Here is a 23,727-nt window from a genome sequence, read left to right on the forward strand (position 1 = left end):
GCCTGACAGCTTCCTCCAGCTCCTTGGTTTATTTGCAAACTGGACTTCCAGCACCAGGCCCCCTGCGACCCCCTCCTGCCTTAGTCCCGTGGGATCGAGTAGTTCAAGATTTTTAATTCATGGTTTGGCAGACACCGGCAAATCTGAAAACCTGCGGGTCAGAGTGGGGCGGAGGCGTGGGCCCCCTACCCTCTGCCCCCTGCCCCCTCGGAAGCGCGGCCCTCTTCCAGGGGTTGGGACAAGCTGGCGCGGGGACCCGGGGCACCGTCAAGGACCCACCCGCTCCTGGGACCTGGCGCCGGTGGCGCCTCTCGCGGGGTGGCACCGCCCACTTCCGCCTTCCGCGGGCGCGCGCTGCGCAGTCTTCGTCACAGCGCGGAGGCCTTTTGTCCTCCTGCCGTTCCCGTAGTGGCCGTCACCCGAGTGACACGTTTCCTTGGGGGCGTGGAGGGGCGGGGTCGGGGTCGGGGTGGGCCGTCAGCACTTAAAGGGCCCGCCGGTCGGGCGCAGGAGGCGGTGCCTCTGGAGCAAGCGTGGGGCGCGGGAACCGGAGCAGGTTCGGGAGGCGGAATGAAGGGCCGGGTGGGCTCGCGAGGGGCCGGGGAGTCCGCGGGGAGCGAGGGAGTTTCCGAGGGGCGGGTCGCGTTCCTGACAGCGTCCTTCTAGGGCAGGCCCGCCCCCTTTGTCCCAGTTCCCCGCTGCCTGGGCTGGGGCGGCCGGGGTTCATTCATTCCTGGCCTGGGGACTCCTAGCTTGGCCCTGCTCCGCGCTACAGCCCAAAGCCCAGCCTGAGACCCAGCCGCCTTCGAGTGCCCACGGCCTAGCTCTCCTTCCCTCCAGCAGACAGACGGGGAAAACCGAGGGGGCGACGGCTGAGCAAGGTCACTCCGCTGGTCGGGGGCGTAGCCGGCCTCAGACCAGCTTTCCTGCTTCCCAGGGCCTCTCTGCGACCACTTTCGGGGTCCGAGCCAGGCGCGAGGCGGGGGCGGGGGCGGCTTCGGCGCGGCGGGCAGAGTCCAGCGGGGAGTGGTGGGGGAAGGGCGAGCCGCCTGGGGAGGGGGCCGGGCTGCGAACCTGGTGATCCAGATTCCAGCCCGCTGTCGCCAGCTGTGGGACCGAAGGGCACCTGTTTCACCTTTCTGACCCTAGTATCTGTATCTGTAAAGTGCCAGTGATAACACCTGGCTCACCGAGATGCTGGGGGAATTCAGGAAAATCATGCAAAAGTGCCTGGTACAGAGCCTGGCACGCAGAGGGCTCTTGGTCAAGTGGGTTGGAGCTGCGTGAGCCCAGAAGGGGATAGAGGCAGCGTGGAGGAAGGCGGCAGCGGGCCCGGTCGCTGGGAATGAAAGGCCTCAGTGTCTGGAGCTTCCTCCCCATTCTACCCGCAGAGTTTGTTCTGGGTGGAGGTGCGCACCTGGCCAAGTCCACGTCTACACGGCCCACCCAGAGTGGCCTAAGTTGGGCGGGATTCCAAACTCCCAGCCAGGAGTGACCGGGCTGGCCCTGGTATGGGCAGAGGCTGAGCGGGGGTTGGGGTGGGGCCCCCTCCAGGACCAACCACGGTGTGGTTGCCCCTGAGCTGGCCTCAGCCTGCCTGGCAAAGGACCTCACCCTTGAGGCCATGTGATCTATTTCCTGCTTCCTCCCAGCTGACCCTTGAGGGAAAGGGGGTGGGGGCCGCCTAGAGCAGGAGGTATTAGTCACTGCGCCCAGGAGCCAGTTTACACCTAGCGAGGGCGGAGGCATTGGACAAGCCTGGGTCTCAGCAGACAGAACCCCTTCCTGGGACCCTGGAGTCCCAATCGTGCTGCCATTTTCCTTCTGCCCAGGACTCTTCAGTCCTCAGTTACCTTGGAGGAAGAAGTGTGGATCCTCAGATTCCATCTTTTCCAACTCCAAGGCAAGTGGAACTAGAAAATAAGGTGCCTATGTGTCAGTCTCCCCAACTCTGCTGTGGTGGGCCCTTAAGGTCACCTCACTGAACCCTCACGCTGCCTCTTGAAGTTTATATAATTATTAGCTCCGTTTTACAGAGATAGAAACTGAGGCCAAGAAGCTAATTAATTTCCAAAGCCTAAGGCCAGAAAGTGATGGTATCCAGACTTGCCCCAGGGCTGACTTCTGAGCCAGCCTGGTACCTAGGGCACACTGCCGCCTCCTTCCAAAGTGAGCTTAGGGGGCAGGATTCCAGTGGGAAGGAAGGTCTGAGCAGGCAGCCTCAGCCACCTCTGAGACTCTGTATCCTGGGCCAGGTGCCATGGCAGAGAAGGTGCTGGTAACAGGTGGGGCTGGCTACATTGGCAGCCACACGGTGCTGGAGCTGCTGGAGGCCGGCTACTTGCCCGTGGTCATCGACAACTTCCATAATGCCTTCCGTGGTGAGCGGGGCAGTGGGGCTGGGGCTGCTTGAGGGGATGGCAGAAGAAAACCCTGGGTTCCACCTCCACCACCGGGCGGGGAATGTGTGTCTGGCTAGTCCCTGGGAACACAGCACCCCATGTCATGATGATGTGGCCTACATGTACCCTACCAGGAGAGGGGTCCCTGCCTGAGAGCCTGCGGCGGGTCCAGGAGCTGACAGGCCGCTCTGTGGAGTTTGAGGAGATGGACATTTTGGACCAGGGAGCCCTACAGCGTCTCTTCAAAAAGGTGGGTGCAGGCTGGGCGTGGTGGCTCACGCCTGTAATTCCAGCACTTTGGAAGCCCAAGGTGAGGAGATCACTTGAGCCCAGGTGTTCAAGACCAGCCTGCTCAACACGGTGAAACCCCATCTCTACAGAAAAATGCAAAAATTAGCTGGGCGTGGTAGCCCATACCTGTGGTCCCAGCTACTCGGGAGGCTGGCATGGGAGGATGTCTTGAGCCTGGGAGGTGGAGGTTGCGGTGAGCTGAGATGGCACCACTGCACTCCAGCCTGGACAACAGCGAGACTGTCAAAAAAAAAAAAAAAAAAAAAAAAAAAAAAAAAAAAAAAGGTGGGTGCAGGCAGGCAGGCTGGGGGCATTGCCAAGGACTAAGACCAATAGAGCAACCTCTGGCCATGTCCCCCCTGCAGCACAGCTTTATGGCGGTCATCCACTTTGCGGGGCTCAAGGCCGTGGGCGAGTCGGTGCAGAAGCCTCTGGATTATTACAGAGTTAACCTGACCGGGACCATCCAGCTTCTGGAGGTGAGAGGCATGGGGCAGGGCACAGACACTAGGAGGGTACCCAGCTGGGCCCCAGCCTGGCAGGCAGTGCTAAACACAGAGCCCAAGCTGTATCATCCTGGACTCATGTCTTTACCTCCCAGTCTCAGTCTCCCCATCTGTAAATGAGAGTGCTCATCACCTCAGCCCCATTCTCCTGTGGAGGAGTAACAGGGTGGGAGTAATGTGTGAGGCAGAGGCCACTGATGCCACCTCTCCATGGCCAGATCATGAAGTCCCACGGGGTGAAGAACCTGGTGTTCAGCAGCTCAGCCACTGTGTACGGGAACCCCCAGTACCTGCCCCTGGACGAGGCCCACCCCACGGGTGGTTGTACTAACCCTTATGGCAAGTCCAAGTTCTTCATCGAGGAAATGATCCGGGACCTGTGCCAGGCAGACAAGGTGAGGGCCCCCTTGACAGTGCCCTGGCTCCACTGATTGATGGACTCCTCAGGGCCCACCCTGAGCCCAAGGGTGGGATTCTGAACAGCCCCACTAAGGAGGAAGCTAAGGCTCAGGCAGTTGCAGTGGAGGGCCCCATCCCCTGCTTGTTTCTAAAGATAATAGGCAACTGGCCGGGCGCAGTGGCTCATGCCTGTAATCTCAGCACTTTGGGCGGCCCAGGTGGGCAGATCACCTGAGGTCGGGAGTTCGAGACCAGCCTGGACAACATGGTAAAACCCCCATCTCTACTAAAAATACAAACATTAGCCGGGCATGGCGGTGTGTGCCTGTGGTCCCAGCTATTCGGGAGGCTGAGGCACAAGAATTGCTTGAACCTGGAAGGCGGAGGTTGCAGCAAGCCAAATCAGGCCACTATACTCCTGCCTGGGCCATAGTGAGACTCCATCTCAAAAAAACAGAATAGGCATGGGGGAGGGCTCTGGGTTCAGCTGGGACACGCTGCCTGTGCCTCTGGCCTCACCACCTGACCCACATCCCACAGACTTGGAACGCAGTGCTGCTGCGCTATTTCAACCCCACAGGTGCCCATGCCTCTGGCTGCATCGGCGAGGATCCCCAGGGCATACCCAACAACCTCATGCCTTATGTCTCCCAGGTAAGGCAAAAGGGAAGGGGCAGAGTGGCCCTGGGGTTATAGCCGGTGCCTGGGATCTGGGACGAACTGACCTGATCTCCACCTCCAGGTGGCGATCGGGCGACGGGAGGCCCTGAATGTCTTTGGCAATGACTATGACACAGAGGATGGCACAGGTGAGCCTAGGACCAGGGGGACCCAGGAGTGGGAGCCAGGAGGGAGAGTCAGGGGGAACAGACTCCCCATCCAACACACTCCCTTCTCTGCAGGTGTCCGGGATTACATCCATGTCGTGGATCTGGCCAAGGGCCACATTGCAGCCTTAAGGAAGCTGAAAGAACAGTGTGGCTGCCGGGTAGGAAGAGAAGGGAGAAGTGAGGGAGGGGAGGGACCAGATCCAGGCAGAGAGGCCCAGAGGGGTGGTCAGTCCAGCCCCTTCCATAAACCCTGTTCTCCGCGGGGCAGATCTACAACCTGGGCACGGGCACAGGCTATTCAGTGCTGCAGATGGTCCAAGCTATGGAGAAGGCCTCTGGGAAGAAGGTAGGCCCCCCCAGCCCCACCCACCTCACCCCACCCAGCTCTCAGCAACAGAGCAGCTTTGGCCCTTCCCACTCACCTCTCCGGAGGGCACCTGGCACTGCCCAGTCTCCTCAGCCTGCCTAGCACCCGGTGCCTGGGGGCGAGCCGCTGCTCTGCACTTCCGCTTCTTAAAGACCTGGCCAGCAGCTGGGCCAGGGCCAGCTCAGCTAAGCTTCAACTACCTCCTGTCTTGCAGATCCCATACAAGGTGGTGGCACGGCGGGAAGGTGATGTGGCAGCCTGTTACGCCAACCCCAGCCTGGCCCATGAGGAGCTGGGATGGACAGCAGCCTTAGGGCTGGACAGGATGTGTGAGTGCTGGCCTGACCCCTGCAGTTAGGGGCCAGGGAGGGGCTAAATCAGATCTGGGCATTCCCACCCAGGGCGGGCTGTGGGGTGGGGGAGGCTCTGCATTCCACCGTGGGCCCTGAGCGCACACCTCGCCGTGTTGCAGGTGAGGATCTCTGGCGCTGGCAGAAGCAGAATCCTTCAGGCTTTGGTGCGCAAGCCTGAGGACCCTCCCCTACCAAGGACCAGGAAAAGCAGCAGCTGCCTGCTCTCCAGCCTCTGGCAGGAACCCAGGGTCCTGGAGCTGCTGGGGCCAAGCCAAGGCCTCCCCTACCTCAAACCCCAGCTGGGCCCGCTCAGCCCACCAGCCATGAGGCCAAGGGCCCCACTGACCAGGAGGCCGAGGTCTCTAACTCTTATCTTCCACAGGGTCCAAGAGTTCATCAGGCCCACCAAGAGTGAGTGAGGGGCAAGGCTCTGGAACAAAACCTCCTCCTCCCAGGCACTCATTTATACTGCTCTGAAAGAGTTTTCCAAAGTATTTAAAAATAAAAACAAGTTTCCTTACACTGGGGCAGGTTCTCACAGATGGTCACTATCCACCCCTGGAATAGAATCAGCCAGGCCTGAGCGCTGAGGAAGCAATTTCTTTAATTTTATCGGAATCCAGGACACAACAAGAAAAACACCCAAAAACCACATGGAGACAGAAGACGAGACACAACTCCTCCCCCACCGCCTCCCTGCTCTAGAGTGGGGACAAAGTGGGGGTGAGACAGCTGGGAGGAGACCTGAACCTCAGTCCAGCCCTACAGGCTCCAGGCCTACAGGGAAGGAGGGTAACAGGGAGGCAGGGCCCAGCCCCCCAGCGTGGGAAACAGCTGAGGGAAGGCCCCCCTCAAAAGGCTCCACCTCCTCACCAGCACTCCTGCCCAGGGACAGGGAGCCCACAGCAGCAAGGGGACCCCGGGGCCATGCCCACATTCATGACTGAGAAGCAGCTGAGTGGAGGCAGGAGACACACGATTATCTGGGCAGAATCAGTTGGGGCAGGGGCCTGGGAGGGCCCCATGGGCCAAACCCTGAGGTCACAGGAGGGGGCCCAAAGCGGGGCTAGTGAGTGAGGTCCTGAGTGAGTGGGTCAGCGGCTGGGCCCCTTTCTCCAGCTGCCTGTAGCCCCTCCAATACTGCTGCCAGGGGGGCCCGCCTCCAGGGAAATGGGGTAAGAAAGCAGCCTGCCCCTGCTGCAGACAGAGCCAGGTGGCTGAGGCCAGGAAGGAAGGCCCGGCCAGGCCTTGCCACCTGCCCCCAGAGGCCTGTGGGAAAAGGACAGGTCAGGAAGGGTGGGGACAGGGGCTCGACCGGCTCAGATCCAAGATGGTGCCACGCTTGCTTGCTGAGTCCCCCATGAGCTGGGGTACCGCACTGGGGCCAGCGACTAGTTAGACAGGAGGCAGCAGCTTCTCAAGAAATTCCTTCACAGCTGCCATCTCCTGAGGGGATTAAGAGGGGATCACGAGAGGCTCCTTGCTGGAGGCAGAGAAGTGGGAGTGGGAAATGGTCCCCACACTGACCTGAGGACAGGAGCTGTGCATGACACCTGGGTATGTCTTGAACTGGACCCTGGCAGGTGTGACAACAGACCGGAGCTTCTCAGCCGTCAGGGCCCCAAACCGTACGGGCACCATGGGGTCCAGCTCCCCATGGCACTGGAGGATGGCCAGGTCCTTGGCACTGCCATTAGCTGCCTGGGGGCCGGACAGGACTCAGGGCAAAGCTAGTGCTGCAGTAGTCCCCATGCCACGAGGATGCAGACACAAAGGGCGGGGGGGTCAGTGGGGACATTCACCTGGGGGAAGGCCCGGTGCAGAGGCAGCCAGCAGCTCAATGCCACGATGCCAGCCAGAGGGTGGGGGCAGGTGAGGGCCGTGTAGAGGGACAGGGCCCCGCCCTGGAGGGAGGAGAGAGAGGGGTCATGAGGGCACAGCTCACTCACTGGCCACCCCTACCCCCTACCCCCACACGCCTCTCCCCTCACCTGTGAAAAGCCTCCCAGGACGATTCGATTGGCAGGGATCCCGTTCTTCATTTCATGCTCAATCAAGGCCTTGACTGGGGGGAGGGGGCGTGAGTGGGTAGGGGGAAGCTGCCAAGGGGCCCAAGAAGGGAGCCAGGCTGAGGAACCGCCCAGCGCTTTCCTGGGGGGCAGGGGAAGGAGGATGCGGAGGAGGGGCTGGGGTCTTACTGTTCTCTGCTGCTTTCTTGATGCCAGCCTCGTCCTCTGGGGCATCTGGACTCAGCCCCATCAGGTCAAACCTGGGGAGTAGAGGCACTGGCAGCTATAGAAAACCCCAGCCAGCCCCCTGTAGCTCCCTCAGCCCAAGTGTCCTCGTCCCCCTGCCCACCCCCATTCCCAAACTCACCAGGAGGGCATCACCATCTTCATGTTGAGGGTCACAGGGATCCTAGGCCTGGGGAAAGAGAGCCAGAGGGCCCACCATGCTCAGGAGGAATGAGGAGGCCAGAGCCCAGAGCCCGGAGTGCGGTCGCGCCACCCCTGGCAGCCCCTCCCAGCAGGCAGGGCCTGTGTTTAAGGTGTTGCCAGGCAACCTGCCACGTGGGATTGGAGGCTGTGGTTGGGGCAAAGCGCCAGCGATGGAGAAGCAGAGCCCAGCGCTTGGTGTGACGGGGTCCCAAGCAGTCGGTGAGTACTTGGGGAAGGGGCAAAGGGAGGTGTGGGTTCTAGGAGAGCTCAGGTCTAGGAGGCCCTAGGGCTGGGGGCTGGTGCTGGACCCCACTCCTGGGGGCTCCACAGGAGCTAAGGCTGAAAATGCCACTTCTGACTGCCCTGAGCCCAAGCCCCAGGATGCAACTGACAGGAGAGAACAGGCCTGGGATGACAGGACCACCCCCAGATGATCCCCAGCCTCAGCCCCTCCCTTGCTGGGGTGACACTCACGCATGGGGACAGATGTACTTGACGTGAGGGAGCCGGATGGTGGAGAGGGCGTCAGCCCAGCTGTGCCTGTAGGAGGGACGGGAGAAAAGGCTCCGATGTGGTAGGAAGAGAAGGCCTCTCCAGTCCGCTGCTGGGCCCAGGCCCCGTCCTTAAGGAGCACCCCTCCTCAGTCACTTACCCTGTGTCTCCAAGTCCATGTAAAAAAATAACCTGGAAAAGGATGGGAAATGAGACAGGAAGGTTCCCCCTGGGTCCTCCAACTTCTGCCCACCCCTCCCCCACCCCCAAGGACCTGGGGGAACCCAGGTAGCAGCCACATTACCACCCAGAGCCTCCTGGCCTCAGGATACTCCCTGCTCATCACTGCCACCTCCATTTTCCCACACCCCCTCCAGCCGGTCCTCCAGCTGCTCCCATAGTGTCTGGCCATGGGTGAAAGGGGACCCTTACCGCGGCCGTTTCCCGCTCAGCTCCAGACACGGTGGCAGCATCGGTGAGCAGGGGCACAGACATGGTGTTACCACACATACACCACACGGCTCCACGGCGGGGGCCTGCACACATCGGGGCAGTGGTCAAGAGCGAAACCAGGCACAGGACACACTCCTGGCCCAAGAGGCCACCAGGCCATCAGCCCCACACAGCACCCAGGTTCTGTCCTGGGCACAAAGAATAGTCAAGCAAGAAGTCCCAGGGCACAGGAGAAGGAAGTCTGCCTCAGTTCCAGGGCTGAAAGGCAGAGACAGCCTCCCTAGTGGCCCAGAACGTGTGTCTCTGGTTCTGGCCCAACCACAGGACCTGAGCTTGCTGGAGACAGGCAGAGGCAGGGCACAGGGACTGTAGGGCAGGGGGCAGAGGGGAGGCAGCGGCAAGCCTGCTTCATTCCCCCTCTAACTCCTCGGGGGTGAGTGCCTTCCCCCTCCTCTCCAATCATCCCTGGGTCCCTGCCTCCCCAACTCCCAGCCCTATGGGAAATGGAGAGAAAAATGCCAGGGAAAGGAGCTTCCATCCCCTACTCAGTGCCGCCTCCAAACCCCATCTCAACCTCCCCCCACCCAGCCCCCATCCAGCCTTCACAGCAGTTTCTGGCCCATCCATTCCCAGACCCCCAGGGGGCTGCCCATGTCCCCAGAAAGCGTAAGAACTCCACCCACCCCCAAACTGGTGCTCCACGCCCCTCTAAACGGAGCTACCTGCTGCTGCTGCCACTGACTGCAAACGAGCCCCGGCTTGACCACGCTCTGGGACTCCCGAACACACAAAAGAATGTCAGGCTGGCTGGCCCCTCCCCATCCTCGGCGTCCTCCAAACTCGCCGGAAGCTTCCACTACCTGCCTCCAAGTGCCTGCCCACCCCTCCCAACTGGCCTCACCTTCCATTTCTGACCCCTGAGGGCAGCTCCCCACAATGGGATTGTTCACCTGTGACCCGGGGTTCCTCTTCCCATGGGGAATGCACCTCCTGCCCTGAGCTGAGATTCCCTTCCTTTTCCACCGTGGGGACTTGCACCTCCCGCCCAGGCTCCCTCCTCGGAGGGGTGCCTTCCCCCTGACCTGTCTCTCTCCACACCTTGAGAACTTCCACCCTGACCCACGATCTCCCGCTCCTCACAATGAGAACTTCTGTTCTGACCAAGGGTCACCCTCCCCAGTGACAGGACTCCCACCTGCCCACAATAGGGGAAGCGCCCGCCCCACAATGGGCTCTTCTACTTCCGACCCCAAAGTCTGTCTCATTATACCGACACCCCCTTGCCTAGCCCCGCTCCACTCCCGAAGTCCCCAAGACTGGACAGCGCCTTCGCACCTCACTCCCCACCCCCATTCCCCCCATCGCGGTTCCCCCTCCCCGCTCTCCGGGACCCTCCCGAGGCCGACCTCCCCCCACACGCCCATCCTCCGCAGCCGCCGGCTGGGTACCTCCACTCCCTGGGACTTCCGAGGCCGCTTGGGCGATTCTCCTCTTTCTCCCGCAGACACACACTCTTCCCCCTCGGCCGCCCCCGCCGGAACTTCCGTTCGAGTCCCGGGAACCCAGCCATCGCGCTGCCGGAAGTAGCCTGGCCGACAGTACGGAACCCGGAAGCGGGGACCCGGCTTCGCTGGATAGAAGCTGCCATGTTGGAGGCGGCGGAGCTACTCCCTGTCATTCAGCCGCGCAGTCGCTGGGTTCTCACCCGCTCCCACCTTGTAGATTCGAGACAGGGCACCCAAGACTCCCACTTGCTACCACCACCCATGCGCCTCCTGGAGGAGGACTGACCGGAAGGAGAGGCATCCCTCACACTATTGTTTGCATAAACTTTATCACCTTGCCATCCTCATGGGACACACCTCTTAAGGCCTCGGGTGTCTGCCACTGGCTTTCATGCCCTATTCCAGGATCATGAATGGAATGACACACTCTGAACCGAAGAGACCTTACAGATCATCTAGTTCTCCAGCCTTAAAGATGGGGAAATTGAGTCTCAAGGAAAGCATGTAAACAGCAACCTTGGGATTCCATTGAAATTCTGCCTCTCTGGATCTGCTTCCTGAGATATAAAATGGTAATAACCACCCTGCCTCCTTCACAGCTTTGTTGGTAGGCTTAAATGAGGTTGTGTGAACATGCTTTATATAGTAAAATCACAGCGTGAGGTGTTAATCACGCAAAAAAGGACCTAGGAAAAATACAAAGACCGTATCAGGAGAGCTGGACAGGCACTGGCGGTGTTAGCGCTGCCCTTCACAAGCCATGTCATGCAGACAGTGCACAAAACGCTGCCATCAAGCTGAAGTGGAAACAGGTATCAGGGACCACAGAAAAGTCAGAAGGGAGGCAAACTGAGTTGAAGGAGCATGTCCCTGAGAATGTGTGGGGATCTGCAAATAGGAAATGAGTCACACTTGCCCCTCAGCAGCTTAGGACTCACTCTCCGAGCTTAACCTACACTAGTGTTTTCTTTGAATAGAAAACAGTACAAAGTTGGAAGCTCAACAAAGCACTTTCCCCCAGGCCCAGAGGCAATTTGGTCCTAAGTACTCAACAGGTCAGGGAGCCTACAATACCAGGATTCAGGGCAGGAAACCTTTGGGCCTAGGGGACCACCGCAAGCCAAGGACCCAGGACTGAATGTCAAAAGAAAATGGAGGGTAATGTCCCCACTTATGGAAGAACGAACAGTTCCTCCTGCAACCTCGATCACCTGAGACACCATGACACTTACAACAAATTCTTCAGAGTGAAGCTTCAAATTCAGAGGCTCGGTCCCAGGAGCTGTGATTAATACTTTAATTAGTGGACTTAGTGAAGGGCTAGTCTGCTCTTGGATTTTTAACTTTATTTTTCCCCCTACTCCAAATTTAAACATAGCCCTTCTTTTAACTCCAAAAAATGATCCAATTGAAATAAAGAGGCTGTGCCTGAGTGAATAGGACCCTTCATGCTTTTCAAGAACAGCATTTGCATTCTGGTTTATTTCAGGCTGCATTTTAGAAATTTTGAGGGCCAACAAGGTTTGGTGGTAGCAGACTTTTCCTAGGACAGGCTGGAGAAACAGTGGCTATATCCTCCAAACAACAGCATGGGCCAGTCCCTCAGAGGAATTCTCCCAAAAGGATCAGATTCAACACTAATTCCCTTTATCACCTGTTCCTGTTTTCTGCAAGGGAGAGAAGACTGACCATATCAAATCCCCTTTTTAGATACTTACATTCTCTTCAATTGCTAAACTGACTTTCAAAATTTAAGTCCAAAGTCTTTGGTCCACCTGGAGACCACATGAGCTGCTCAATTACTTTCCTCACCCTCATTTCTTCTGATGAGCTCCAGAATCTGTTCTCCCTCATTTTTGTAAATGTCATTCTACAAATTACTTCCTTTTGTGCAAAATGAAATATAGGGTTTTTTGTTGTTGTTGTTTTGTGACAAGGTCTCACTCTGTTGCCTCAGGCTGGGGTGCAGTCGCGCAATCATGGCTTACTGTAGCCTCAACCTCCTGGGCTCCAGTGATCCTCCCACCTCAGCCTCCCAAGTGGCTGGGACTATAGGTGCACACCACCATGCCCAGCTAATTTTTGTGAAATACAGGTTTTCAACCCCACCTTCTTCTTTACTATATATGGGTGTAGGAGTGTTTCTGGCCTACTGTACAAAATTAAGCTTGACCATTCCTGGAGAAATTGATCCAGTCTTGATTTAATTGTGGCACTTCCTATAATCTACCTAGTTTTTTCAAAGTAGGCCGGGCGCGCTGGCTCACGCTTGTAATCCCAGCACTTTGGGAGGCCAAGGCGGGCGGATCACGAGGTCAGGAGATCGAGACCACGGTGAAACCCTGTCTCTACTAAAAATACAAAAAAAAAAATTAGCCGGGCGTGGTGGCGGGCGCCTGTAGTCCCAGCTACTCGGAGAGGCTGAGGCAAGAGAATGGCGTGAACCCGGGAGGCGGAGCTTGCAGTGAGCCGAGATTGCGCCACTGCACTCCAGCCTGGGCGACAGAGCGAGACTCCGTCTCAAAAAAAAAAAAAAAAAAAAAAAATTTTTTTTCAAAGTTCAGTACAGTTCCCCATGAAATGAAAGTTGCATCAGTGCTGTCAAGAACTCAAAAGAAAATACAAACATTAAGTCTGGCAAGGATTTATTAGGAAGCTTATTAGTCACAGTGAATAAAAGCCATGAAAAGAAGAACTCAAATCTCCAAATTCTGACATTGGACTTACAACACTAGTCAGAAGCTAATAAACATTAAGGAAGTTCCAAGGGGAATCTTAACTAGTCTCAATCTTACCAACCAGATTACCCACACACACAGAAATGATCCCCACGCTCTCCCCAGACTGCTTAGCTAGGCAGTGGAAAAGACCTTCTCCCCAAGCTTAAGCTATCACGCATCAGCAGGAGACTCCTGCCCTTCTAGCTATAACCACAGGACACATGTGCGTGACAGACAACTCCAAGCTGGGCAACTTGACAAGAATGCTGAACAATGAGAGGGGAAAGGAGCAAGCAGGAACAAGTGTTTTAGCTGGAGACCCTCCTGATGGCTACTACTAACACAATCCTGAGGCGTCACAAAGTTTCCTATAGCCCACAAATAGTTTCCTTTAAAAAAAAAAAAAAAGTCACACAATCCTGCCACAAAGCAACATGACACTTGGAATCACATGGCCACATTAACTGGAAAAGCAAGCGTTATCCATGACTGCCAGATGCCACCCAGCCCAAGACCCAATTTCTGCAGCGCCCTAGAGAACCACAATGGTCCCCTGGCACCTACACAACCCTCCCAGTGGTGTCGTATCTTCCGTAGGCCAGGTTTCTGCAGCAAGCCCCAAAGACAAAGCTTGGCAGAGGCTGTGGCAGCCAACTCTCTCTGGAGCCTCATCCCTTTGTCCTTCCCAATAGGTAGTCGTACATCTTCACTGACACAGCGCCTCTACGGGAGCCTTGGCCAGCCCTTAGGAAATAAAGTGCGTCTGTGGGGTAACCTGATGGACCCTATGGTCTGCTGGGTTGGCAGATGCTTCGTAATTGCAGATGGTCACCTCGTGTCGGCGAAGCTGCGAGAAAATTGAGGCTGGGTCAGCCAGCCATTAAAAGAACTGTCCTTTCCCACACCACACACATTGCAGTAGTCCTTATTCAGGTTCATTTCTAGGAGTCGCCATTTAATATCTCCTTATTTTAATACTTAGAAGTCATCATCTAATATCTCCCAATTTTGATACTTTTTAACTCCAGAAAGCTGCAAAGATCATTATCAACGATTCACCCTGTAACTCTGAAGATTCAGTCTCCCTACTATAATGGGGGTACCATGAGAACAGGAACTTGTCTATGGTATTATCTTATCCCTGGTTCATGAATAGAAAAGATTATAAAAAATACTCAATGAAAGCATTTGAAAGTAAAAAACTGTGAATTAATATAAATGACAATTTCAGGCTGGGCAAGGTGGCTCACACCTGTAATGCCAACACTTTGGGAGGCTGAGATGGGCAGATCACCTGAGGTCAGGAGTTCGAGACCAGCCTGGCCAACATGGCAAAACCCCGTCTCTACTAAAAATACAAAAAAATTAGCCGAGCTTGGGAGTGGGCACCTGTAATCCCAGCTACTCGGGGGGCTGAGGCAGGAGAATCACTTGAACCTGGGAGGCGGAGGTCACAGTGAGCTGAGATATATATATTATATATATATATATATAAATAAGTTTCAACCCCCTTAAAAATACCTGTAGTTTCTCAAATGAGACGAAAAGTTTATACTGATAAAACCAAGAAAAATAATAAACTGGGAGTAATTGTGACACTTGCTCTTTTCCCTTCCCCGGAAGCTCCCATCACCACAGTGTGCAGATATGTAGACATGAGGGGAAAACCTTTCCAATCCCATCTTACCTCAGTCCACTCTCCTCTCAGGCCAATATAAAAGACCTTTGTCGTATCTGCTCCGAAGTTTTTTGAAATATGAATTGAGAGATGATAGACATTTGAAAAACGAGAAATTCTAGAGAATGACAGGAATAGGGAAAGAAGGTATGAATTATAGTTCAATGAGTATCTCACCACCATGTAAAACAACAACAATTCAGCTCCAGCTTGTAAAAGCCAGGCAAAGTCAGAGCTCCTGAGTTCTTCCTCCTCCTTTGGACAGGCAATTAATTCAATGACCACTTACTGAGCACCTGCCAGATCCTGTCCAAGGCAGTAGGGATAAACACTGCTCCTGCCTTCAAGGAACAGGAATGAGAAATGCTGCATAACCCAGCAGGAATTCTAAAGCACATTTAGTGTTAACCTAAACTAATGGGACACACATCTTTCCTAAAACCACCCTAGGAGTTCATTCAGATTTGCCAATTGCTTACAAGTTAACAAGTCTGTGGCTTGCACTGAATCTCTGCCGAAATTGACCAAGCCAAAGATCAAGTCTCCTCCACTGTTTTAACTCATTTCCGATGCTAAGAGAGCAGGAGAGTGGCCAAAAATAAATGGCAAGCCCTATAAGAAGCCACAGAGAATGGAAGACAGGCCCAGTGCTTACTTTGTAGCATACTCTAATTCTCCTGTAAGATCCCGGTTCAGACTAAAGGTCTGATCTGGCTCCCTTTCTGTATCATCAAAGGACATCTGTGGAATATTCTTGTACCTGAGAAAAGAAAGGAAAGAAAAGTCAAGAAATGTGCATTATCACGTTTCAGGTTTTCAAAATTTTCTACTGGCTGCTTAAATGGCTTTGGTTCTATCAATAGGAGACTGAATTTGGGGGTCAAATTTTAGAAATGACATTTTATACAAATATCTCCAAATATATATATATTTTTTGAGACAGAGTCTCACTGTGTCACCCAGGCTGGAGTGCAATGGCGCAATCTCAGCTCACTGCAACCTCCACCTCCTGGGTTCAAGTGACTCTCATGCCTCAGCCTCCTGAGTAGCTGGGACTACAGGCGTACGCCACCACGCCCGGCTAATTTTGGTACTTTTAGTAAAGACAGGGTTTCACCATATTGGCAATGCTGGTCTCTAACTCCCAACCTCAGGTGATCCGCCTACGTCGGTCTCCCAAAGTGCTGGAATTACAGGCATGAACCACCGCACCCAGCCTACAAATATCTTTAATCCAACAAAAAAAGAGCTGAGATCTGCAACATAACCCCATGGCATCTTTGAGTGGGTTAATATCACATGAGAAGCAATACACAATGAGACGGCTCAAACTAGATCACATGCAGCAAATGCATGGAGAAAATAAACAACTCAGCACATTCAGACCAAACTGAGGATGTTATTAAATAAAACAGCTTACTCAGGGGAAAAATACATACTTTGGCAGAAACATATTACACACAGTTAAGAGATAAAAGATCAGGTAACCCAATGCTCAAGCATTTTTTTGTGTCCAAAAACTACACCATACACTCAGTCACCTTACAGTTCTTAAAACATTTATAACATGGGGATTTCCATTTTGAAAGAGCACAAAAGGCTACGATCTCACATCCAAACCGCTAGAGAGGGTGCAATGAGCCAAGATCACGCCACTGTACTCCAGCCTGGGTGACAGAGTGAGACTCTGTCTCAGAATAAATAAAAAGTAAACTGCTAGAGAAGAAAATGTTTTTCAAAGAGTAATCTAAAAAGCAGCTGTCTCTATAACCCACAAATTCCCAAAGACTAAGCCACATGTCCTCACCAATTCCAGGGTGTTTTATTAACACACCCACACAGAAGAGGCCTCGATATTAGCTGGGGCAAAATGCATGTAATTTAAGAAAGCCGCCCGGCGCGGTGGCTGACGCCTGTAATCCCAGCACTTTGGGAGGCCGAGGCGGGCGGATCACGAGGTCAGGAGATCGAGACCATCCTGGCTAACACGGTGAAACCCTGTCTCTACTAAAAATACAAAAAATTAGCCGGGCGTGGTGGTGGGTGCCTGTAGTCTCTGCTACTCGGGAGGCTGAGGCAGGAGAATGGCATGAACCTGGGAGGCGGAACTTGGAGTGAGCCGACATCGTGCCACTGCACCCCAGCCTGGGTGACAGAGCAAGACTCCGTCTCAAAAAAAAAAAAAGAAAGCAAATGTTTACTTCAAAGTGTTTCTAAGAATGATGCACCACAGAATAACAATAATAGTAAACATTTATGAGCGGCATAATGAGAAGCAGTATAGCGCTGTAGTTAAAATCTAGAGCTAGACTTTCTAGGATTCAAGCCTGGCTCTGTCACTTACCAGCTGAGTAAATTTGGGCACCTGATTTAACCTGTTTCCTCATCTGTAAAATGGGAATAATAATAGTACATATTCCACACAGTTGGTATGGAGATGAAATTGAATCGATTCTAAGTAATGCATATATTGAAAAAAATTTACTATGGAAAAGTTCAAACTTACACAAAAGCAGAGATTACATAATCAATCTCCACATACTTTTCACTCATCTTCAATGATCAACATTTTGTTGATTTTGCCTATCAGCCCAATTTTGTTTAAGCTCAATATTTTAAAGCAATCCCAGACACACCATTTCACCTATAAATATTCCAGTATGGGCCAGGTGCAGTGGCTCACGCCTGTAATCCCAGCACTTTGGGAGGCGGAGGCAGGCGGATCACTTGAGGTCAGGAGTTCGAGAGCTGCCTGGTCAACATGGCAAAACCCTGTCTCTACTAAAAATAAAAAAACATTAGCCAGGCCTGGTGGTGTGTGCCTGTAATCCCAGCTACTCAGGAGGCTGAGGCAAGAGAATCACTTGACCCCAGGAGGTGGAGGTTGCAGTGAGCCAAGATTGGGCCACTGTGCTCAAGCCTAGGCAACAGAGCAGAACGCCGTCTTAAAAAATATATACATATATACACAAACACACACACGTATATATACACATACATACGTGTGTGTATATATATGCATATATACATACATGTGCTTGTAATCCCAGCACTTCGGGAGGCTGAGGCGGGTGGATCACGAGGTCAGGAGATCGAGACTATCCTTGCTAACACAGTGAAACCCTCTCTCTACCAAAAAATACAAAAAATTAGCCAGGCATAGTGGCGGGCGCCTGTAGTCCCAGCTACTCAGGAGGCTTGAGGTGGGAGAATGGCGTGAACCCAGGAGGCGGAGCTTGCAGTGAGCCGAGATCGCGCCACTGCACTCCAGCCACTCTCCAGAGTGAGACTCTCTCTCAAAATAAAATAAAATAAAATACATATATGTAATACCATTTTACAATAATTGACAATATCAACAGATAACAAAATTTAAGTTTTTTTTTTTTTTTTTTTTTGAGATGGAGTCTCGCTCTGTCCCCAGGCTGGAGTGCAGTGGCTCACTGCAAGCTCCGCCTCCCAGGTTCACGCCATTCTCCTGCCTCAGCCTCCTGAGTAGCTGGGACTACAGGCACCCGCCACCATGCCCGGCTCATTTTTTTTTTGTATTTTTAGTAGAGACGGGGTTTCACCGTGTTAGCCAGGATGATCTCGATCTCCTGACCTCGTGATCTGCCCGCCTCGGCCTCCCAAAGTGCCGGGATTACAGGCGTGAGCCACCATGCCTGGCCTTACAGCAATTCTTTTTTTTTTTTTTTTTTTTTTTTAAATTTTTTTTTGGCTGGGTGCAGTGGCTCACTCCTGTAATCTCAGCACACTGGGAGGCTGAGGTGGGCAGACTGCTTGATCCCAGGAGTTCAAGACCAGCCTGGGCAACACAGCAAAACCCCATCTCTGCAAAAATATACATAAATTAGCTGGGCGTGGTGGCACATGTCCGTATTCCCAGCTGCTTGGGAGGCTGCGGTGGGAGGATTGCTTGAGCTGAAGAGGTCGAGGCTGCAGTGAGCTATGATCACACCACTGCACTCCAGCCTAGGTGACAAAGTGAGGCCCTATCTCAAAATATATAAATAAACAATTTTTTTTTAAGCCTTGCTCTGTTGCCCAGGCTGGGGTCCAGTATATGATCTTACGATCTTAATTCACCATAACCTTTAATTCCTAGGCTCTAGTGATCCTTTGGCCTTGGCCTCCCCAAAGTGCTAGGATTGAGGCATGAGCCACTGTGCCCAGCCCAGTGGTAATTCTTTTTTTTTTTTCTTTTGAGACAGAGTCTTGCACTGTTGCACATGCTGGAGTGCAGTGGCATGATCTTGGCTCACTGCAACCTCTGCCTCCCAGGTTCAAGTGATTCTCCTGCCTCAGCCTCCCGAATAGCTGGGATTGCAGGCGCCTGCCACCATGACTGGCTCTTTTTTTTTTTTTTTTTTTTGAGACAGAGTCTCGCTCTCTCACCCAGGCTGGAGTGCAGTGGCACGATCGCGGCTCGCTGCAAGCTCCGCCTCCCGGGTTCACACCATTCTCCTGCCTCAGACTCTCCGAGTAGCTGGGACTACAGGCGCCCGCCACCACGCCCGGCTAATTTTTTTGTACTTTCAGTAGAGATGGGGTTTCACCATGGTCTTGATCTCCTGACCTCGTGATCCGCCTGCCTCAGCCTCCCAAAGTGCTGGGATTACAAGCGTGAGCCACCGTGCCCAGCCGACTGGCTAATTCTTGTGTTTTTAGTAGAGACGTGTTGGCCAGGCTGGTCTTGAACTCCTGACCTCAGGTGATCTGCCTGCCTCGGCCTCCCAAAGTGCTGGGATTACAGGTGTGAGCCACTGCGCCTGGCTGAATGGTAATTCTTTAGTAACACATAACACCTCATCTGTGTTCAAACTTCCCTGATTTAATACTCTCAATCTAATTTTTCTGGATGTGTCAATGGCATGTCATAGACAGCATTTTTTCTGTATTAATTGTATATAATGGTACATTTTACAATCAATGACATCTTACATTTGATAAAGTATAATATATGTAGTGTGCTTAGAACTGAGGGCTATGTATTCGTATCTGTTCACCCAAAATTGGACACTTACTGTGTTCCAGACCTAATCTAACCTCTTTACATGTTTTATCTCATTTAAACCTCTCCACAATCTTATGAGGTATGTATGCACTGTTACCATTCCCATGTTAGATATAGAAAATCCAGGCATAGAGAAGATAAGGTCTCAAAGTCATGAAGTTAGCAAATGGTACTGCCATTATTTGAACCCAGTTTACTCCAGATCCCACATTCTAAATCACAATGCAGCATGGATGCCTAATATTCTCAGGTCAGTCCATCATCTTCCAAGTAAATGAGTCTTCAAAAGCATCAAAGGTATTATTTCCTTAAAATGATTAAATACGGCTGGGCGCGGTGGCTCACGCTTGTAATCCCAGCACTTTGGGAGGCCGAGGCAGGCGGATCACAAGGTCAAGAGATCGAGACCACGGTGAAACCCCGTCTGTACTAAAAATACAAAAAATAAATAAATAAAAATAAAAATTAGCTGGGCGTGGTGGCGGGCGCTACTAGTAGTCCCAGCTACTCGGAGAGGCTGAGGCAGGAGAATGGCGTGAACCCGGGAGGCGGAGCTTGCAGTGAGCCGAGACTGCGCCACTGCACTCCAGCCTGGGCGACAGAGCAAGACTCCGTCTCAAAAAAAAAAAAAAAATATTAAATACATGGATTTGCTTTCAAATTCATGTTTCTAATACTCAACTACAATATATCTTAAATCTCTCCAAAGTCCTTTAATCAATTTTTCAGATGAATTTTTTCTTTTTTTTTTGAGACAGAGAGTCTCACTCTGTTGCCCAGGCTGGAATGCAGTGGTGCAATCTTGGCTCACTGCAACCTGCACCTCCCCGGTTCAAGTGATTCTCATGCTTCAGCCTCTCGAGTAGCTAAGATTACAGGCCTGTGCCACCGCACCCAGCTAATTTTTGTATTTTTAGTAGATACAGGGTTTCGCCATGTTGACCAGGCTGATCTTGAACTCTTGGCCTCAAGTGATCCACCCGCCTCGGCCTCCCAAAGTGCTGGGATTTGAATTTTTTTTTTCTTTTTTTTTTTTTGAGATGGAGTCTTGCTCTGTCACCCAGACTGGAGTGCAGTGGCACGATCTTGGCTCACTGCAACCTCTGCCACCTGGGTTCAAGCGATTCTCCTGCCTCAGCCTCCCGAGTAGCTAATTTTTGTATTTTTAGTAGAGACGGGGTTTCAGCATCTTGGTCAGGCTGGTCTTGAACTCCTGACCTCGTGATCTACCAGTCTCGACCTCCCAAAGTGCTGGGATTACAGGTGTGAACCACCATGCTCAGCCTTTAGGATTTGAATTTTTTATTTATTTGTTTTTATTATTACTTTTGAGATGGGGTCTCATTCTGTCATCCAGGCTAGAGTGCAGTGGCGAGATCTCGGCTCACTGCAACCTCTGCCTCCCAGGTTCAAGCAATTCTCCTGCCTCACCCTCCCTAGTAGCTGGGATTACAGGCACGCACCACCAGGCCCGGATAATTTTTGTATTTTTAGTAGAGACGGGGTTTTACCAGGTTGGCCAGGCTGGTCTAGAACCTCAGGTGATCCGCCCGCCTCAGCCTCCCAAAGTGCTGGGATCACAAGTGTAAGCCACCGTGCCCAGCCTATATATCATCTTTTATTGGTTTTGTGAGATAAGCTACTGCACCTCGCCTGAATTTTTTTAAATGTAAAGTTCTTCTTACATGTTTCTCCAGCACTCAGAAAGCAGTTTTCCCTTTCTTTTAGGAAGGCTGTTCTGGAATAAGGTAAGTTGTCAAAAAGGGTACTAGCTCTGGTGGCAAAGGTCCAGTGTTGCAAGAGGTATACACAACTTTGCTAACTAAATGCCACACAAACTCAGGTGGAGTAATTCCATGTCAACAAAACACATAAGATCATTACTGTATGAAATAGCAAGGAAAAATGTTGAAGCTAACCCCAAGAATAGAATCCATAAAGATCATATGAGATCTGCAGCTAGTTATTAAGAAAACTGCAGAGTCATCAACAAGTGACATTTACACAATGCTCTCTGAATGAATCATGTCACAGTAAGCACTTTGAAATATGAGACAAGCTGTTGGGCCTAAAGATGCTTAATCTAAAAAAGTCATTAATTCAGGAAGAAATATATGTATTCCAGTGCAGAATGAGAACAGGACCAAGGTATTTTAAAAGGGGAAATATTAAACCCGGTAAGAAGAAAAATGATACTATTCTGGAATAAAATGTTACCAGAAAAAGAGAATTAGGAGCTCCTTGAGGGCCTAAGCCTTTGCCACTTACAGTCTCATCTCAGAGGGGTGTGAGTCATCATCCTCTCCCATTATAATGATGCCTTTGAGCTTGACATTGCCCGTAAATCTGCCAGAATGCAAAAGAGAAGGTTGTCAACCAGGGTTTGAATACCTGTTTAGTTGTGTGACCCTGGGCAAGGCCCTTCCCCTGTATGGGCTTCAGTTTACTCATCTGTCAACTTGTACTAGATAACTTCTAAGATCCTGTCTACCTCTAGCATTCTACAATTCTAAGAAATTTACCTCAATTTCTCAGTTATTGTTCTACAAATACATCTGTTTCCAGTCTGCACCAAGAAAGCGATGATGCTTTCCTCCTCAAACCCACCAAAGTAATTTATCCCATTTCTAGAAGCAAATGTGCGCTCTTGACACCAGTGAATGAATCCATCTGAGACAACTGGGTACAGCCTATTTAGCCTGAGGTAGGCACCAAGGAGATACTTACGGAATATTAAACAGAAGCTCTTCATCTGCATCACTTTCAACAAACTGGAGGGGATGGGGAGGGGGGAGGAGAAAGCAACAAATATTTGCTGAGAGCCTACAATTTCAGGCATCTCCCACCCTGTTCTACAACTGGGGTGCAATGGGAATAGTCACTCTCCCTTGGCTTTCCAAGACTTATTAACTTGACGCTAATCAGTCTTATCCAGTGTCCTAACAGCCACAGGGCATCCAACTGGAAGGTTCTTAACAAAAAGCCCATGAATGAATTTCCAGGGTCGAAGAGCCTTCTGAAGTGTGAACTGAAAGGCAGGTGTTTATGTGCATTTTTCTGAGGAGAAGGTCCATTGCTTTCAAATAGATAGCAAAGGCGCCTGCGACCCCACAATGCAAAGAACCTTTGCTCTATATGGGAAACACCTTTCATCTCCCTAAGCTCATCTTCACCAGGTAATATGATGAGGCAGCCATTAGCACCAATGGTCCAACGGCCCTCACGGCCGTCCTCTCTAACCCACACAGCCCTGGAATAGAGCGTTAGGCTGTGTAGCTGGACAAAACTGTCCCCGTTCCCTCTCGGCCTCAGTTTCCCTATATGCAAAATGGGGACACTCAACGCTGCTCGCCTCCCAAAGAGCTGGCAGGAGACAGACACGGAAAAGCGCTTGGCAACCACGCTGTCGTTACTTTTAACATCAAAAATGAGTAGACCGACGGCCAGAGGCCCCACGCGCACCCTGCCCCGCCCGCCCCAAGCCCCAGGCGGCCCACCTTGGAGCGGTCGGTCCGCTCCTCCCACGGCTTGAAGACGCCGCGGCCGCTGCCCTCGCGGCTCTCGTTAAGGCACTGCAGCCGCTCCAGGTCGATGCGCAGGTACAGGCCATAGGCCAGGCCGCGCTGCTCGGGCGGCTCCTCCCGTTCGGCGGCGCAGCGGCAGCCGCCCCCGCCGTGGCTGTGACCGTGCGACATGACGACGCCGCCACCTGCGCGTCCTCTCGGCCCCACCGCCGCGCTCGCTCGGTTGGGCTCAGACCAGCTCCGCGCCGCCTAGCTCCGGCCACTAAGCGCGCCGCGCCTGCCGCGTCGTAAAAGGCGCCGCTGCGCGGCGCATGCGCGCGGGGAGAACGCGGGAGTGGGGTGGGGGGAGCGGGTGGAGTCGAGCGGAACTGACGTAGGACGCGCGCCTCCCCAGGTGACAGAGTTCGTGTTGACTCCAGTCCTGACGCTGGATGCTGCTACTGTTCCAGCTTCCCAGGTGTGGAAACTGAAGGACTAAGAGATTAAACGGGTGTGCTGAGTAAACTCACAGGCTGGGATTCGAATTCTCCTCCCCCCACGAGGCTGGAGCCTGTGCTCTCTTCCTTGATCGCCACGTTTCTTTGCGAGCTGATGAAGGAAAGCGTGAGGAATGATAAGGCCCTGGAGACTGGAGAACGCGAGCTTATCGCTGTCTCACATGCGCACGGCTTAGACGTTGAGAGCTCACAGGCCCACCTGCATAACCACTTTCTTGATAGCGGAGTTACAGCTTGAGAGCACGGGGCTTTGTG

General features: G+C 52.8%; 3 protein-coding genes across 15 annotated transcripts; 1 reads left to right on the forward strand and 2 right to left on the reverse strand.

Moving 5' to 3' along the window:
- Positions 1 to 401: 401 nt before the first annotated feature.
- Positions 402 to 5,675, forward strand: GALE (UDP-galactose-4-epimerase). Of its 13 annotated transcripts, none has more exons than XM_063631592.1 (14): positions 482 to 556; positions 753 to 961; positions 1,167 to 1,409; positions 1,833 to 1,903; positions 2,256 to 2,381; positions 2,537 to 2,652; positions 3,059 to 3,172; positions 3,418 to 3,594; positions 4,139 to 4,252; positions 4,341 to 4,407; positions 4,501 to 4,586; positions 4,697 to 4,774; positions 5,010 to 5,124; positions 5,268 to 5,675. In XM_063631592.1, exons 5-14 carry the CDS (start codon positions 2,261 to 2,263, stop codon positions 5,324 to 5,326), a joined length of 1,047 nt encoding a protein of 348 aa, XP_063487662.1. In that variant the 5' UTR covers positions 482 to 556; positions 753 to 961; positions 1,167 to 1,409; positions 1,833 to 1,903; positions 2,256 to 2,260; the 3' UTR covers positions 5,327 to 5,675. The 13 variants fall into 13 exon arrangements, with proteins under 13 accessions (XP_055118573.1, XP_063487659.1, XP_055118580.1 ...); XM_055262601.2 differs by having other exon boundaries at positions 753 to 881; positions 1,150 to 1,409; XM_055262600.2 differs by having other exon boundaries at positions 753 to 881.
- A 60-nt stretch (positions 5,676 to 5,735) lies between these two features.
- On the reverse strand, positions 5,736 to 10,444 carry LYPLA2 (lysophospholipase 2). The gene is made up of 10 exons (XM_055262612.1): positions 9,980 to 10,444; positions 8,511 to 8,614; positions 8,239 to 8,270; positions 8,061 to 8,126; positions 7,525 to 7,572; positions 7,347 to 7,417; positions 7,140 to 7,213; positions 6,951 to 7,052; positions 6,676 to 6,849; positions 5,736 to 6,594 (listed from the first exon to the last, which is right to left on the reverse strand). The coding sequence occupies exons 2-10, from the start codon at positions 8,586 to 8,588 to the stop codon at positions 6,544 to 6,546; spliced, it is 696 nt and encodes a 231-aa protein (XP_055118587.1). The 5' UTR covers positions 8,589 to 8,614; positions 9,980 to 10,444; the 3' UTR covers positions 5,736 to 6,543.
- A 2,220-nt stretch (positions 10,445 to 12,664) lies between these two features.
- On the reverse strand, positions 12,665 to 23,355 carry PITHD1 (PITH domain containing 1). Its single transcript, XM_055262614.2, has 6 exons — positions 22,949 to 23,355; positions 22,179 to 22,222; positions 21,720 to 21,797; positions 15,090 to 15,194; positions 14,444 to 14,552; positions 12,665 to 13,603 (listed from the first exon to the last, which is right to left on the reverse strand). The coding sequence occupies exons 1-6, from the start codon at positions 23,144 to 23,146 to the stop codon at positions 13,502 to 13,504; spliced, it is 636 nt and encodes a 211-aa protein (XP_055118589.1). The 5' UTR covers positions 23,147 to 23,355; the 3' UTR covers positions 12,665 to 13,501.
- Positions 23,356 to 23,727: the final 372 nt, after the last annotated feature.

Source organism: Symphalangus syndactylus, chromosome 22 (assembly GCF_028878055.3).
Source record: "Symphalangus syndactylus isolate Jambi chromosome 22, NHGRI_mSymSyn1-v2.1_pri, whole genome shotgun sequence".
NCBI classification, from domain to species: Eukaryota; Metazoa; Chordata; class Mammalia; order Primates; family Hylobatidae; genus Symphalangus; species Symphalangus syndactylus.